This window comes from Cherax quadricarinatus, chromosome 37 (genome assembly GCF_038502225.1).
Source record: "Cherax quadricarinatus isolate ZL_2023a chromosome 37, ASM3850222v1, whole genome shotgun sequence".
Lineage (NCBI taxonomy): Eukaryota > Metazoa > Arthropoda > Malacostraca > Decapoda > Parastacidae > Cherax > Cherax quadricarinatus.
In genome coordinates, this window is record NC_091328.1 from 4,790,118 (window position 1) to 4,807,349 (window position 17,232).

A 17,232-nucleotide genomic window follows, 5' to 3' on the forward strand; every position below is an offset into this window, starting at 1 on the left:
CATTAGGTGAAATACTGCCTATGTTCACTTCAAGCTTTGTATTCAATTCATTATTGTGCACAGTGCTTTAGGTTAACATCGAAACCTATTGAAGATCTTAACTTTTTTACCTATTGTAAAAAATTCAGGTCCAAATATTCTACAGTAATACTAATGCTGAAAATTAGTAAATTAAGTTACTAATTATGTTCAGGACTAGACATATACCAAAGTTACATTGCTTTGCAAACAAGGTAAATAACAGAAATGCTATACAAATTGTTGACTTGCCCATCACAGCAAGTTCAAAAAAGCATTTTGCTAAAATATTTTTATTGCCTTTATCCATTTTTATGTATTTGTAAAGTTTATGAAAGTTGTTAGTGGAGGAATATAATTTTTTAAGTTATGCCATTGTATATCTAGGCTTAATAAATTTGTATACATTTACAGATGGATTTTTAATATTTAAGTGGAGTAACACTTGCCTGCCAGTGAGCTGCATTTTTTTTTTTTTTATCACACTGGCCGATTCCCACCAAGGCAGGGTGGCCCGAAAAAGAAAAACTTTCACCATCATTCATTCCATCACTGTCTTGCCAGAAGGGTGCTTTACACTACAGTTTTTAAACTGCAACATTAACACCCCTCCTTCAGAGTGCAGGCACTGTACTTCCCATCTCCAGGACTAAAGTCCGGCCTGCCGGTAGGTAGTAGGTTGGTAGACAGCAACCACCCAGGGAAGTACTACCGTCCTGCCAGATGACTGTGAAACAGAAACCTGTAACTGTTTTGCATGATGGTAGGATTGCTGGTTTCTTTTTCTGTCTCATAAACATGCTAGATAACAGGGATATCTTGCTACTCCTACTTACACTTTGGTCACACTTCACAGACATGCACATGCATATATATATATACATACATCTAGGTTTTTCTAAATAGCTCTTGTTCTTCTTTATTTCTTCTATTGTCCATGGGGAAGTGGAAAAGAATCTTTCCTCCGTAAGCCATGCGTGTTGTATGAGGCGACTAAAATGCCGGGAGCAATGGGCTAGTAACCCCTTCTCCTGTAGACATTTACTAAAAAAGAAAAGAAGAAAAACTTTATAAAACTGAGCTGCATTATACAGTATTTTCCTAGTCCAGCAACCAACCAACCAACCACTTGTACACTTCTCTTGCTCCTGTAGGTGCTCCCTTGAAGGGATTTTTCTTTTTGATTATAATAATAGGTGAAGGGATTTCATTTTTCTTTTTAGTTGGCTATGCGGGGAAAAGGGGTTACTAGCCCATTGTTCCCAGTAGTTGCCTTTTACAGCACACATGGTTTACGGACGAAAGATTCTTATTCCTCTTCCCCCATTGATATGAAATGAAAAGCAATAAGAAGAACTATTAAGATAAAATCAAAGAAAATTCAGATTGAGTGTGTATACATAAACGTGTACATGTATGTGTAGTGTGACCTTAGTGTAAGTAGAAGTAGTAAGAGGTACCTGAAATCTTGTGCATTTATGAGACAGAAAAAAGGCACCAGCAATCCTACCATCATGTAAAACAATGACAGGCTTTCGTTTTACACTCGGCAGGACGGTAGTACCTCCGTGGGTGGATGCTGTCTACCAACCTACTACCTTAACGTTATCCATGGAGGCAAAGAAGGGAATGTACAAAAGTATAGTGGTACCAACACATATGGGTGTGAAGCTTGGGTTGCAAATGCTGCAGCAAGGAGGTGGCTGGAGGCATTGTAGATGTCTTGTCCAAGGGCAATGTGTGGTGTAAATATTATACAGAGAATTCGAAGTGTGGAAATTAGGAGGAGGTGTGAGAGTTATTAAAAGTATTAGTCAGAGGGGTTGTTGAGATGGTTTGGTCTTTTAGAGAGATTGGATCAAAGAAGAATGACTTGGAGAGCATGTAAATCTGTAGGGGGAAGGAAGGCGGGGTAGTGGTCATCCTCGAAAAAGTTGGAGGAAGGGGGTAAAGAAGGTTTTTGTGGGTGAGGGGCTTGGACTTCCAGCAGACATGCATGGGTGTATTAGATAGTGAATGGAGACAAATGGTATTTGGGACCTGACGAGCTGTTGGAGTGTGAGCAGGGTGGGAGACGGCCGACTTGTTGAAAAAAAAAAAAAAAAAAAAATTCAGGGAAACCGGTTATTTTTATATAGCTGGACTTTGAGCACTGGAAATAAAAAAGGCACAATACCATGACTGGAACGATACACAAATAACCCGCACATAGAAAAGTGGAGCTTACGACGACTGGAAATGGGAAGTACAATGCCTGCACTTTAAAGGAGGGGTTTGGGATATTGGCAGTTTGGAGTGATATGTTGTGTATCTTTATACGTATATGCTTCTGAACTGTTGTGTTCTGGGCACCTCTGCAAAAACAGTGATTATGTATGAGTAAAGTGAAAGTGTTAAATAATAATGAAAGTATTTTCATTTTGGGGATTTTCTTTTTTTGGGTGAGACAGTCGACTTGTTGGAAAAAAAAAAATTGAAGGGATATACAGTGGAACCTTGACTTATGAGTGTCCCTGTCCCAACGTACAAGTTTTTTTGAGATACGAGCTGTTGCTGGGTCAGTTTTTTGCTCTGAGTAACGAGCCAGCTCGCCCCAGTTCCTCCTCAGCCCAAAACCTGGACACCTCGCTTCTTTTATCTGATTTCATGCTTTAATTCCATGGAAATCATCCTCTTTTTCTTTTCAGCAATGTCCTTTGCACTTACTTTCTTAGGACCCATGCTTAGAAAAACGAAATTTGGCCAAATGACTGTCAAAAATGTAAGCAAAGCATGAGAGAACTGCTCCCACAGCGGGGTAAACAGTGCACTGAGTTGGCGGCGTTCATTACATGTATTATTATTATGGCTTCCTCTGTAAGCCATGCATGTTGTAAAAGTCAACTAAAATGCTGGGAACAATGGGCTAGTAACCCCTTTTCCTGTAATTACTAAAAAGAATAATTATTATTATTATTATAATCAAGGGGGAAGCGCTAAACCCGGAGGATTATACAGCGCCTGGGGGGGGATGTGGAAGGCATTCAGGCTTAATTCGGGGAACTGGAGCACAGATCCAATTCCCTAAATCAAGAGCCCCTCACCAGCATCAAGGAACCTTCCTTGAGGGGCTAAAAAGAATAAGAAAATTGTCAAAGTGGGAAGTCTGTGCGTGGATGTTGTGCAAATGATAAGAAAGAGATGATTGTGGATGTTATGAATGAGAAGAAGCTGGATGTCCTGGCTTTAAGTGAAACAAAGCTGAAGGGGGCAGGAAAGTTTTAGTGGAGAGGAATAAATGGGATTAGGTCAGGGGTTTCAAATAGTTAGAGCTAAAGGAGGAGTAGCAATAATATTGAAGGATAAGCTATGGCAGGAAAAGTAATACATTTTATGAAAAAGAGGATAAATATACAAGGTATGATAGAGCATGTAATGAAAGTAGTTTGTTAGATTATGTATTGGTGGATAAAAGGTTGATGGGTAGGCTCCAGGATGTACACGTTTATAGAGGGGCAACTGATATATCGGATCATTATTTACGTAGTTGTACCTGCAGTGAGAGTAAGAGGTAGATGGGAAAAGAGGAAAATGGCAACAAGTAAGAGGGAGGTGAAAGCATATAAACTAAGGGGGGAGGAAGTTCGGGTGAGATATAAGCAACTATTGGCAGAAAGGTGGGCTGGTGCAAGTATGAGTAGTGGGGGGGTTGAAGAGGGTTGGAATAGTTTTAAAAATGCAGTAGTAGAATGTGGGGCAGAAGTTTGTGGTTATAGGAGGGTGGGTGCAGGAGGAAAGAGGAGTGATTGGTGGAATGAAGTAAAGGGTGTGATAAGAGAAAAAGGTAGCTTATGAGAGGTTTTTACAAAGCAGAAGTGTTATAAGAAGAGTAGAGTATATGGAGAGCAAAAGAAAGCTGAAGAGAGTGCAAAAGGAGAGCAGATGATAGTTGGAGAGGCACTGTCAAGAAATTTTAATGAAAATAAAAAAAATTGGAGTGAGTTAAACAAGAATGCCTAGGGAATGAATGGATTTGTCAGTTAAAAACAAAGTAGGAGAGTTAGTAGATGGGGAGAGGGAGGTATTGGGTAGATGGCGAGAATATTTTGAGGAACTTTTAAATGTCGATGAAGAAAGGGAGGCGGTAATTTCATGCACTGGCCAGGGAGGTATACCATCTTTTAGGACTGAAGAACAGGATGTTAGTATGGAGGAGGCGCATGAGGCATTACGTAGAATGAAAGGGGGTAAAACAGCTGGAACTGACGGGATCATGACAGAAATGTTAAAAGCAGGGGGGGATGTAGTGTTGGAGTGTTTGGTATTTTTGTTTAATAAATGTATGAAAGAGGGAAAGGTACCTAGGGATTGGCAGAGAGCATGTATACTCCCTTTATATAAAGGAAAGGGGGACAAAGGAGATTGTAAAAATTATAGAGGAATAAGTTTACTGAGTATACCAGGAAAAGTGTACAGTTAGGGTTATTATTGAAAGAATTAGAGGTAAGACAGAATGTAGGATTTCGGATGAGAAAGGAGGTTATAGAGTGGGTAGGGGATGTGTAGATCAAGTGTTTACATTGAAACATATATGTGAATATTATTTAGATAAAGGTAGGGAAGTTTTTATTGCATTTATGGATTTACAAAAGGCATATGATAGACTGGATAGGGGAGCAATGTGGCAGATGTTGCAAGTATATGGAATAGATGGTAAGCTACTAAATGCTGTAAAGAGTTTCTATAAGGATAGTGAGGCTCGGGTTAGGGTGTGTAGAAGAGAGGGAGATTACTTCCCGGTAAAAGTAGGTCTTAGACAGGGATGTGTAATGTCACCATGGCTGTTTAATATACAGTGGACCCCCGCTGAACGATCACCTCCAAATGCGACCAATTATGTAAGTGTATTTATGTAAGTGCGTTTGTACGTGTATGTTTGGGGGTCTGAAATGGACTAATCTACTTCACAATATTCCTTATGGGAAAAAATTCGGTCAGTACTGGCACCTGAACATACTACTGGAATGAAAAAAGTTCGTTAACCGGCGGTCCACTGTATTTATAGAAGTAGATGCTAGGGTGTTTGGGAGAGGGGTGGGATTAAATTATGGGGAATCAAATACAAAATGGGAATTGAGACAGTTACTTTTTGCTGATGATACTGTGCTTATGGGAGATTCTAAAGAAAAACTGCAAAGGTTAGTGGACGAGTCTGGGAGTGTGTGTAAAGGTAGAAAGTTGAAAGTGAATATAGAAAAGAGTAAGGTGATGAGGGTATCAAATGATTTAGATAATGAAAAATTGGATATCAGATTGGGGAGGAGGAGTATAGAAGAAGTGAATGGTTTCAGATATTTGGGAGTTGACGTGTCGGAGGATGGATTTATAAAGGATGAGGTTAATCATCGAATTGATGAGGGAAAAAAGGCGAGTGGTGCGTTGAGGTATATGTCTAGACAAAAAACGTTACCTATGGAGGCAAAGAAGGGAATGTATGAAAGTATAGTAGTACCAACACTCTTATATGGATGTGAAGCTTGGGTTGTAAAAGCTGCAGTGAGGAGGAGGTTGGAGGCAGTGGAGATGTCCTGTCTAAGGGCAATGTGTTGTGTAAATATTATGCAGAAAATTTGGAGTGTGGAAATTAGAAGGTGTGGAGCTAATAAATGTATTAGTCAGAGGGCTGAAGAGGGGGGTTGTTAAGGTCGTTTAGTCATTTAGAGAGAATGGATCAAAGTAGAATGACTTGGAGAGCATATCTGTAGGGAAAGGAAGGCAGGGGAGGGGTCGTCCTCGAAAAGGTTGGAAGGAAGGGGTAAAGGAGGTTTTGTGGGCGAGGGGCTTGGACTTCCAGCAAGCGTGAGTGAGCGTGTTCGATAAGAGTGAATGGAGACGAATAGTATTTGGGACCTGACAAGCTGTTGGAATGTGAGCAGGGTAATATTTAGTGAAAGGATTCAGGGAAACCGGTTATTTTTATATAGCCGGACTCGAGTCCTGGAAATGGGAAGTACAATGCCTGCACTCTAAAGGAGGGGTTCGGGATATTAGCAGTTTGGATCGATATGTTGTGTATCTTTATACATATGTGCTTCTGAGCTGTTGTATTCTGGGCACCTCCGCAAAAACAGTGATTATGTGCGAGTGAGGTGAAAGTCTTGAATGATGAAAGTATTTTCTTTTTGGGTCACCCTGCCTCGGTGGGAGATGGCAGACTTGTTGAAAAAAAAAAATTATTTTTTATAGTGTTTTCCTTAGAAAACTAATGATCTACTGCAGTTAGCCTCAAAAATACGCTGTTTTCTCTTACAATAAGAGCATGGGAAGATACTGTAATCAAAGCGGGACAAGAAATTGCGGACGCTTCTGCTGCTGCCTCTGCCAGCATATTATGGCCTACTTTATTCATTCTAGAGTATATATCATGTTTCTGTGTTAATTATATTGTTTATTATGAATTGTGATGGATAAATAAGCCGTGCGTTTGATAGTAGCGTCTTATTCAAGTATTTTTTCTTGCCTCCAGAGTGCTGGAATGGATTAATGGCTATTCAGTTAATTTAAATGAGGAAAATTGATTTGATATACGAGCAAATTGAGCTACGAGCTAGGTCACGGAAAGGATTAAACTCGCAAGTCAAGGTTCCACTGCATACTGCTACAGTGGAGGTTCCTTGAAGTTAGCAAAGGGTTCTAGCCAAGGAATTTGATCTGTCCTCCCTAGGATCAAACTTGATTTCTTCGTATTTCCCTTCTTTTTGATTATTATTATATTCCTATTTCTAAAGTGGTGTGTGAATCCCAAAAGTTTAGAACTCCCACCTCCCTTTTCCAGTCTATAATAATGAGGACTTATTAAGAAAATGCTTTTTTTGTAGCAAAGGGCCAAAAGAATAAAAATTGGTGCAGTTTTCAAGTCCAGGAGGGCAAGAATCTAATGGTTCACTGCTGAGTTTCCTTACTGCATCTGCGACGAACAAGGCACTCGGCTACCAGAGCGAGGCTGGCCAAACAGGAGCCCATGATCAGTATGTAAAAGGCACCCTGCAGATGGTCTATGCTTAGCACAATCAACCCTCCAGCATCATCCTGAAACATCAACCAAATGAATATAACTTCAGCAGATATTTAGATTAATGCAGCATATTTTAGGTAGTCTAAATGTTTTCCCTGCAAATTTTAGGGAAGGCATGTTTGGGTGGACAGGGGTTCAGGTAAAGGAATGCATGAGGGCTCTGGTAGTAAGTGCTAAACTCGCTAGGTTCATACAGAATTTCTTACGAAGTAGATATTGGTTCCTTTTTCCCAATGATGCTGTTTTCTAGGAAGATTCTAAAGAGAAAGTTGTAAGGGTTGGTGAAGGTATGTAAAAGGAAATTCAGTAAACATAGGATAGAGTAAGGTGATGAAAGTGAAAACTAGGGAATGAATGATTAAATATCAGACTGGAGGAAGTAAATGTGTTTGAGTATTTGGGAGTAGACTTTTTGGCTGCTGGGTCTGAAAGACGAGGTGACCCATGGACTTGACCGTATAAAAAAGTCGAGTGGTGCATTGAGCCATCTATGGAGACAAAAAACCTTTTCAATAGACACAAGGAGTGAGTATGAAGCACTGGTTTTAACCTTACCTTGGTGGGACACAGATGGTGTTAATTAGTATTTAAACATTGCAACAAGGGGGCTGGAGGCAGTGATGTGTTAAAGGGCAATGTGTGATGTGAATGTTATGCAGAGTTCAGGGTTTGAGTTTAGGTGTGGGGTTATCAAAAGTATTGCTAAAGTGTGCTGAGGGGTTATTGAGATGATTTGGACAGGATGGAGGAAAATAAGATGACCAGGAGAGTGTATAAATATAGGGTGCAAGGAAGGAATAGGTGTCACCCTAGGAAAGCTTTGAGAAAGTTTACCACTTCCTTAATAAATAATCCTCATTCCAAACATCCCTGGGACGAGTCCTACCCCTCGTACCTTCCACCCCTTGTTTATACATCATCCTATCCTACATCCTCTAAATGACCAAACCAACTTAACCACTCCTCAGTTTTCTCAATTATACCTTTGGTGACCACATATATTAATGTCCATGGTCAAAGTAATTTGTATAATATTCACACCACTCATTGCTTTCAAATATCCTCACTGCCTTTACCACCCTTGATCCCTCAAGGAAGATTCCTTGATGCTGGTGAGGGGCTCTTGATCTTGGGAATTGGATCTGTGCTCCAGTTCCTTGAATTTAGCCTGAATACCTTCCATTCTAACCCCCCCCCCCACATCTACTGTAATCCTACAGGTTTAGTGCTCCCCCATGATTATAATAATTTATCATCTTTGTTGGCACCACCATACTCTGGTACATTCCTTTTTCCACCTCAAAAACTATTTTGTGGTTCATCTTGCCTTTCATAGACCCATTTACTGACAGTCATTCCCAAATATCTGTGAATTTACTTCTAGAAAATGAGATTTATTGGAAGATCTTTGTTACCCTCTTCACCTTGCCCTATGTTCACTTAATTTCCTACTCGTACATACCCTTCCAAACTTGTCCACCAACCTTTGCAACTTTTCCGCAGACTCTCCCAAAAGAGCTGTCACTAACAAAAAGTCACTGTGACAACTCCCATCTTTTAATACCACACATAGGATATGTGCTAGACTTATTTGCAGTTGGATGTTTATTTTTTTTTTTTTTTTAAACTGCTCTCACCATTTGGTATGAACCAGTCCCTTTTCCAGTAATGCTTTTTTTTCTAGCCAGGACATCTTCCAGCCACTGGTTCACTAGCCCTGCCTCGATTAGTCGTTGGATCATTTTTGCAAAACGATGACGGAAAGGCGCTCCCTTCCTGTTGAAAAAAATTTAAATTAAGATGCTGGTGGATGCATGTTATTTAACACAAATGTATTCGAGAAACAGGTTCTGTGCCAAGGTTCCCCTCAAGGGAGGTTCCTTGATGCTTCTGAGGGGCTCTTGATCTAGGGAATTGGATCTGTGCTCCAGTTCCCTGGATTGAGCCTGAATACCCCCCTGCCCCCCACATGTGCTGTATAATCCTATGGGTTTAGCACTCCCCCATGATAACAGTGATATGTCAAGGTTCATCTAGATCAGCAATCTTTAATTTCATTTGCTTAAAAGGTTGATTTATGATGGATAGGCCCCTCAAGGAAGGTTCCTTGATGTTGGTGAGGGGCTCTTGATTTAGGAAATTGGATCTGTGCTCCAGTTCCCTGAATTAAGCCTGAATGCCTTCCACATCCCTCCCCAGGCGCTGTATAATCCTCCGGGTTTAGCGCTTCCCCTTGATTATAATAATAATAATATGACGGATAGGTCTTGATCCATGAAATTGGACTTGTCCTCCCCAACCTTGGATCAAACCTGATTGCCTTCCATTACCCAGGTGCAGTGTGATCACTACTGGGCCTTTCCCCTTTCCTCAGGTGCAGTGTGACCCCTACTGGGTGATACAGCCTTTGGGTCAGACCCAAGGGCTGCCAATTTATCCATCTTATTAGCAGTGTATGTGAGGGGAGGGGTGCTAAACCTGTATGGATCACACTGGCTGCACCTAGAAGGATGAGAAGCATTTAAATTAGAACCAAGAGCCTATCACCAGCATCAAGGAACCTCCCTTGAGGGATCTACCATTTCAGTATGGTGATTCAGAGGCAGGAATCCCTGTTATATTCTTAGTTCCCATCCAACTTATGAAAAGCTAAAATATTGTTTTAATACATACATGATTCTGCCAATAAAATAAATTATCTTCAAAAATATATATACAGTATATGGGATTACTTGATTCCTGGCCCAGTCCCAGACAGAAATATTAAAATGACATTGATAAGCTAATTCGAGACAGTCCTCATAACTGGCACCAGAGGTGGACAATATATTCACACGTCTCATATTCAAGGAAAGCATTAAACCCACTGGAGTCAGTGCCTGGGAAATGGGAGACAATCAGGTTGAGACATAAAGGGAAGGACAAGTCCAACTCTTTGAATCAAGAGCCTTCATACCTGAATGCCCAGCTGAAACCCATCAGATAGAAGTACTCTGTTGTGCTGATATGAAATGGATGTTGTCCCCGAGTGTTGGTGTAAGGTGTCATCAACGGCTTCACCATGTTCTTCCATGTGACGAAGGAGTAACTACCTTTGAGCACCTTCTCTAGTCCCTTTTCCAGCTCTTGGATCTGTTGCAAGTAAAAATGCGACCAAGTCACTAGGCACTACTGTTGTTGGAGGTCTTCGAGAATGCCCCTTCCATGTACAAACTAGAGAAAAATTTGGTTTTGCAGTTGCTATATCACTTAAGAAGGTATCCTCCTAAGCCTCCCTGTGCCTCAAGGCACTCAGCTCAGGTCCGTGGTTCAATCCACGGTATGGATAGAAACTGGAGCATGTTCCCTTAAGACACCTGCTGTCCCTCTTCACCTAGCAGTACAAAAGGTATCTGGGTTATTAGCCGACTTGTGTGAATCGCAGCCTGGGGACGAAACTAGCCTAATCTCCCCGGATTAACCCCTCAAGGAAGGTTCCTTGATGTTGGTGAGGGGCTCTCGATTTAGGGAATTGGATCTGTGCTCCAGTTCCCCGAATTAAGCCTGAATGCCTTCCACATCCCCCCCCCCAGGCACTGCATAATCCTATGGGTTTAGCATTCCCCTTGATTATAATAATCCTATATGCAGTATTATCCATACTGGTTTAGCACTTTCCCAAGCTATAATACCTAATTATATGCGATATTAAAAAGCCATCTACACACCACAAAAAAACTGATCTCAGAAAAAGTATTTGAAACATTACCAAATTTTAAAAATACAGATATAAAATGGAATATAGCTTTAACAGTTGTGTGTGTGTGTGTGACTCAACAATCAATATTTGCACCAATAACTCACTACAGTTGTGACCGGGTGTGGAAGTGTGAATTACTCATTACGCTATAATTTGTTCATGATTGTAGCCATGTATAAACGTAAGTAACCATTCTTACAGGATTCATTACCTTTGTAACTTGAGTTCATTATCTTTGTACCTAGTTCAGCTATCAAAACTTTGGGGCCCAGTCCCTGGACCCATTACGTACCTCTGTAATCTGTAAATAACTTTGTAACTTGTCATGATTGTGACTAGACCTACCTGGAGTTCATTACCTTTGTAAATTGTGACCCCTCAAGGAAGGTTCCTTGATGTTGGTGAGGGGCTCTTGATTTAGGGAATTGGATTTGTGCTCCAGTTCCCCGAATTAAGCCTGAATGCCTTCCATATCCCCCCCCCCAGGCGCTGTATAATCCTCCGGGTTTAGCGCTTCCCCCTTGATTATAATAATAATGTAAATTGTGAGTTCATTACCTTTGTAAATTTTGAGTTCATTACCTTTGTAAATTTTGAGTTCATTACCTTTGTAAATTTTGAGTTCATTACCTCTGTAACTTGCTCAGCTATCAAAACTTTGGAGTCCAGTCCCTGGACCAATTATGTACCTCTGTAATCTTTTTGACTACCGCCCACAGGATGGGTATGGGGTGCATAATAAACATATTAAACTAACTGATACACCAGTTGGCAATAATAATAATAATAATATATATTTACTACAAGAACAAGGTATACAGGCCTGGCTGACATCAGTGATACTAATATATAGAAAGCAGTTTGTCATGCAGAGCATTTCGGGCTAATTAGGTCAGTTTTGTCCCAGGATGCGACCAGCACCAGTCGACTAACACCCAGGTACGCATTTTACCGATGGGTGAACATAGACAACTGGTGTCAAGAAACACGTCCGATGTTTCCACCCCTTTGCCGGGAATCGAACCCGGACATCACCATGTGAAGCAAGAGCTTTTGCCAACATGCCCCAGGGCATCGTGGCAAGGTTTGAAACCGACTAGAAGAGACATTCTCAAGTTTTCGCATGGAAAATCGAGAATTTGTTGTATTTAGCGTGAGGAGCTAGTTGCTAGAAATTAGACACTCACCTCAAATCTGTCGTAAATATACCGCATGAGAGGGCCGCTCTCCATGAAGAAGTTGCGATAAATGCTCGTGCGCATATCCTCCATGGCGCCCCAGGTCCATCCAGGACGCTTCAAGAGGTCCTGGAAGGAGTTGATTGGCCTGGAGTACTCCTGGACGGTGAGGTGTGATATTAATGATGACCTGTATGCTGAGGACACCACCAGGCAAACCACCAGCCACCAACCCACTAACACCTGCCAAAGCCAACACAGATTGAATATTTTCATATTATATATGTTTATTACAAAAATTAAGCGGTAAACTCAAAAGGGTCACAAAGTGCTGCATTGAAATGCTCTGCATACTAAGGGGTTTTCTGCGTGCACACCTAAATGTCTCCCACATATGTACAAACATTATCATGCTGAAATAAAGAATCTTTAATCTTTTAATTATAAATAAATCAATAGAAGAAAAAAGAAGCCCTATGCTCTCAGTCTTATAGAATCCAGAATTGTAGCCATAAGCCAGTCTCTCACCCGAGCCATCAGATTGTGGGGCATATTGTCTCGTGCGTTTTCCAGGAGGACTGACCAGCTGAAGTAGAGGGATGAGCCTAGCTTGAGGCCACTTCCACCCAGCAGCCAGGTCCACACTTTCTGCATCACCCAGAAAGCAACACTCCAACATACCAAGCTCAACAGTAGTATCTGCCACACCAAACCTAAGAAAGGCTGTCTAGTAAGTAATTCAGTTTATTTTAACACATCGGGTGTCTCCCACACCAAGCTAAGGCGACCCAAAAAGGGGGAAATACATTCACCATAATTCAACAGAATCATGGTGAATTTATTTCATTTTATGGGTCACCCTACCTCGGTGGGAGACGGCTGTGATGCTCCACTAGTTGCCGTATATTTACTGACAAGTAAATGCAGAAGTGAGAAATAATTTATACCAAAAGCAACTAACATGAATCACGCTCCAATAAACCACTAGAAAAAGAGTGCACGTCACACAGAGGTAGCTGAACAAAGAAACATAGAACATAGAAAATGATTCGTCATAAAATACCTAAAAACTGATTCAGAACTATTGATCATCAAGCACCTGGAATATATTTTAATGAGAACTATAAGAAATCCTTTTCGCTGGTACCTGGATTATTATTATAATCAAAAAGAAGTGCTAAGCCACAAGGGCTATACAGCGCTGGTACCTGGAAAAGGCCTGATGATTGAGAGGTGACGAGGATGAGGTTGTGGCTTGAGGGAGACTATGACCATTGGGTCGCGGGAGTAGAGCTTACAGAACTGAATGATTCGACTTCTGACATAGTTAGGAATGAGCAGTGTTGAGTGGTCCGCTCGGTGGTGTTGTAGTTCGCCCACGATACCTGTCCAGTTACCTTCTTTCCCGAGCAGTCCCCACTGTCTGTCAGCAGGCTCTCGCATTTCGTACCTAAGACACCAGACAAGTTAGGAGTTCCCATTCTCAACTGAAGGTGGAATTTTCTAGGCTGGGCGAGACATATGTGCAAGTCTCCTTACATTTCTTATCTTTATCAGTCGGTAGGTACCTGGATGTCAGTAGACTCGTATGGGTCCCAGTCTAAGGGTAGTAGTATATTAGGCATGGTCTTTGAAATGATCTTATATAGGCTAACGGGTCCTCAGCTGTAAATTCTGTCAAAAACTACCAAAAGAACATCATATCTTCTAGCAAGGATTGCTTTTTAATCGTTCATGGCTAGTATCCAACTGCTAAAGCTTATTGAACCGCTAAATCTAAAATTTCATTGAGAATGCGTCGAGATAACACATGACAAAAACTACATAAAATGTTTTGTTCTGATTATTAACCCGGAGAATTAGCAACATAGATTAACCCAATAAGCCACGTCATTAGTTTAGCTTATTTCCGTTGGGGTTCTTTTAATCCTCTCCTCAAGGATGCGATCCATAAAAGTCGGCTAACACCCAGGTACGAAGTTACTGTTAGGTAAACAGGGACAACAACGGTAAGGACACATGCTCAACGTTTCCACGCACGACAGGAAAATGAAAACTACGTACGTGAAATTGAAATGAGCAGCGAGGGTGTTGAGAATACGGACATCCAGAGAGTCACGAGGAGTGACCGGGGTGATGCCAGGATCACCTCGCCGCTCGTAGTCAGTAAAAGGAAAGTAAGGCATCACGACTACCTGGACTTTGTGGCCATTCATGTTCGCCAGCACGTCTGCAGGAACACATTTAGTATAATAATAATCAAGGGGAAGCACTAAACCCGTAGGATTATATAGCTCCTGTGGGGGGGGGAGACGTGGAAGGTATTCAGGGAACTGGAGCACAGATCCAATTTCCTAGATCAAGAGTCCCTCACCAGCATCAAGGAACCTTCTTTGAGGGGATGCAAGAACACAAAATTATCAAATACTTCAGTGACTCAAGGGGGGTTACACTACTGGGCAGGGAGGCCTAGTAAACTTCGCATGAAGCAATCACAAGCGTTGCCAGCCACGGAAAGTACGCCACTGCAGCCCTACTTTGCCTCGTTATCAAGCTTATGGATTGTGAGCTGATCAATAGTACAGGTTAATTAGTGATCTTTTACACAAACTTCCCTTTGATGGGGATGTATTGATTCTGAAGAAAGGTTACTGAACCAAGGAAATGGAACTACCCATCCCTTTCTCAAACCTGATTGTCTCCAACACCGCCCATTTCCTAGGAGCTGTGTGACTTAAGAGTTTAGGGCTTTCCCAGTGAAAATTTACGCACACTTTATTTTCAATGCCTCGAAACTGGCTTTTACTCAGAGCACTGCGAGGCTGACTGTGATAATACAAACCAGGAAACGTCTCTCCTTTCTGGATGCTGTAGGAGAGATTTGACTGCTGGAGGAACTGGACACCGGGATTGCCTCGCTTACAGTACAAACACCGTTTGTACACTCTTAATTTTGCTTCCTCACCTAGAGAAATAAACACTAATGTTAACAGCCTATACAGGGTAGTTATATTCGTTGTATATCATTACGTTTATGCATTTGAATTATTCGTAAATGTATGAACATAATACAATGGAAGAAAGTGCAGATATCATGAAAGATGTCTGGATTTTTCCCGAGGAGAAGGAACACTACTAAGCTCTGAGATCACAGTAGTCTACAAGCCGCCGTATAGTCTACATGTTATACTTGATATACACCTAAACTACAACTTAGAGCTTAACAGTGTGAGAGGGGCAAGTGACCCAGCTTAAAGTGTTTTATTAATTGAATATAGTTTATATTTTACATTTTTACGTGTATGTAAAAATAAATTGGCTTTCATATTTGTGAAAATTTGTCTGGACTACCTCCAAGTGAGTCGCCTACCCTGGCAAGCTCTGTTGACACCGAGCTCTGAGGTCGGTACCTCAGCCTCACAAGTGGCTTATAGGACAGATTTTTATAAATGACTGATGTTGCAAGAAATCTCGCCTGCATGCACGTTTAAAGGACTAACTTACTTGGTGATGTAGAATTTATTCTGGTCTTCCACCTCCCTAAGCTTAGCCCCTTTGGACTTCCCCTCAGAAACCACGTGCAACTGGGAGCCTTAATTCCTGCAATATTCAATCGTTATTAGTGACCTGCCTGCACCTCAGAAATTCCTATTTCCAAGGGGGGGGGGTGAATCCCCTAGAATACTATGCAGAAAGTGACACTAGCTTCTAGGTAGACAAGAGACACTGGTACGTACTGGGCATGCACTGCCAGCTGCATAAAGGCCTACAGCTCAACTCATTCGCAACTTTCCCGACACTAGCCAGAATCCTAAGAAAAAGTGGAGGTCTTGTCTTACTGTATGGGCCTGACGGAGGAGGTCATCTATGGTACATCGAGGTGCCTCCACCAGATTTCCCCAGGTCTAATATGTGAAGACATGTGGGGGCGCTGCCTGCTGATCAAGGCACATGTTGTTCAGATGGTGTCTAGTCATAGAAGAAAGCTCTGGCGTCTTCGAGATCCACGCCTCGTTGTTCAAACTTGGGCTGCCAGTTCTCCCTAGCTAACTTAACCTAGTGTTTGCCTACATTTGGCCTATTACTACCTATGTTAAGGTCTTAGGTCTACATTATTATCTACAGTTGCCTCAATAATCCTAATATTAGTGTACTAACAGTATAAACTACCTACTTCTTCCCTGAAGGGTATATCGATCAATTAAGAAGTATCTTCCAACCACCTTCGCCAACCCGGGTGAGTGTTTGTGTTTTGGGTGGGTGTAAGGGCCCTCGGTGTGTTTTTCCCCGTTGGGACTTCTCGGACCGAATAAGTAAGTAAATTTATTCAGGTATACACAAATACAGTTACATAGAATTATCATACATAGCAGCATATGTGTAGAGAACCTAGGATAACCCAAAAAAGTCAGACAGAGTGACTTATTTCCATTGGGTTCCAACAATATTTATATAATTTGTGTCCTCTATGGCGGCAATAAACTATTATTACATCTTAATCCTGACATAGCTTAGTACCTCAACGTGGTGATGATCAATGAGCAAAATCCACGTATAGAGAATGGGAAAGGCATGACTTGTTCAAGAATTGTGCCTTGTGTAATTATTATATAAGCATAATCATGGGGGATCGCTAAACCCGTAGGATTATACAGCGCATGTGGGTGGGATGGAAGGTATTCAGACTCAATTCAGGGAACCGGAGCACAGATCCAATTCCCTGGATCAAGAGCCCCTCACCAGCGTCAAGGAACCTCCCTTGAGGGGATATGCCTTATGTAATACACTTCCTGTGGCCTAAATATGTCTTGCAGAATTTTTAGATTATGGTAGGATTGGTGATAATTCAATCTTTACTGGTTTCCCCGCTGCACATTCTTCAGTGTGACATCGAAGTGTGCATTAATTCAGGTTGTGGCTTATCCACTTTTGCTTCGTGTCCACCTTACCTCTTCTGGAAGCCTTCTTTAACCATGCTTTCGATGATAGGTCTTGTCGAGTATGTTGGAGAATGCCATCGTCGATTGCGAGGTAGAGTGCATGTAGCGTATTACGAAGTGAGTGTTGAAGGAGCACGGTCTTCGCTGCTGATCTCGGACCCACCATCACCACACGCAGCTCCGGGTATTGCCACAACCCACACCACTCCAGGAACCTGTCAGCGAGTCGCGGAGTTCGTTTTCACAGGATTTTTGAAGTTTATTTTTCTTTCATACATAAATAGACTCCTGGTTGTCTTCAAG

General features: G+C 41.6%; 1 protein-coding gene across 1 annotated transcript; it reads right to left on the minus strand.

Moving 5' to 3' along the window:
• Nucleotides 1–11,986: 11,986 nt before the first annotated feature.
• LOC128704132 (glutamate receptor ionotropic, kainate 2-like) lies at nucleotides 11,987–14,950 on the minus strand. Its single transcript, XM_053799188.2, has 5 exons — nucleotides 14,832–14,950; nucleotides 14,054–14,219; nucleotides 13,198–13,439; nucleotides 12,518–12,702; nucleotides 11,987–12,232 (listed from the first exon to the last, which is right to left on the minus strand). Exons 2-5 carry the CDS (start codon nucleotides 14,203–14,205, stop codon nucleotides 11,987–11,989), a joined length of 825 nt encoding a protein of 274 aa, XP_053655163.2. The 5' UTR covers nucleotides 14,206–14,219; nucleotides 14,832–14,950.
• Nucleotides 14,951–17,232: the final 2,282 nt, after the last annotated feature.

Excerpts from the sequence above, each read along its gene's own strand:
- LOC128704132 (XM_053799188.2), bottom strand. The coding sequence starts at position 14,205 with ATGAATGGCCACAAAGTCCAGGTAGTCGTGATGCCTTACTTTCCTTTT. Across the intron at positions 13,440-14,053 it reads GCTGCTCATTTCAATTTCAC|GTACGAAATGCGAGAGCCTG; the intron begins GTACGTAGTTTT and ends CTGGTGTCTTAG. Across the intron at positions 12,703-13,197 it reads AATCATCAGGCCTTTTCCAG|GTTTGGTGTGGCAGATACTA; the intron begins GTACCAGCGCTG and ends AGCCTTTCTTAG.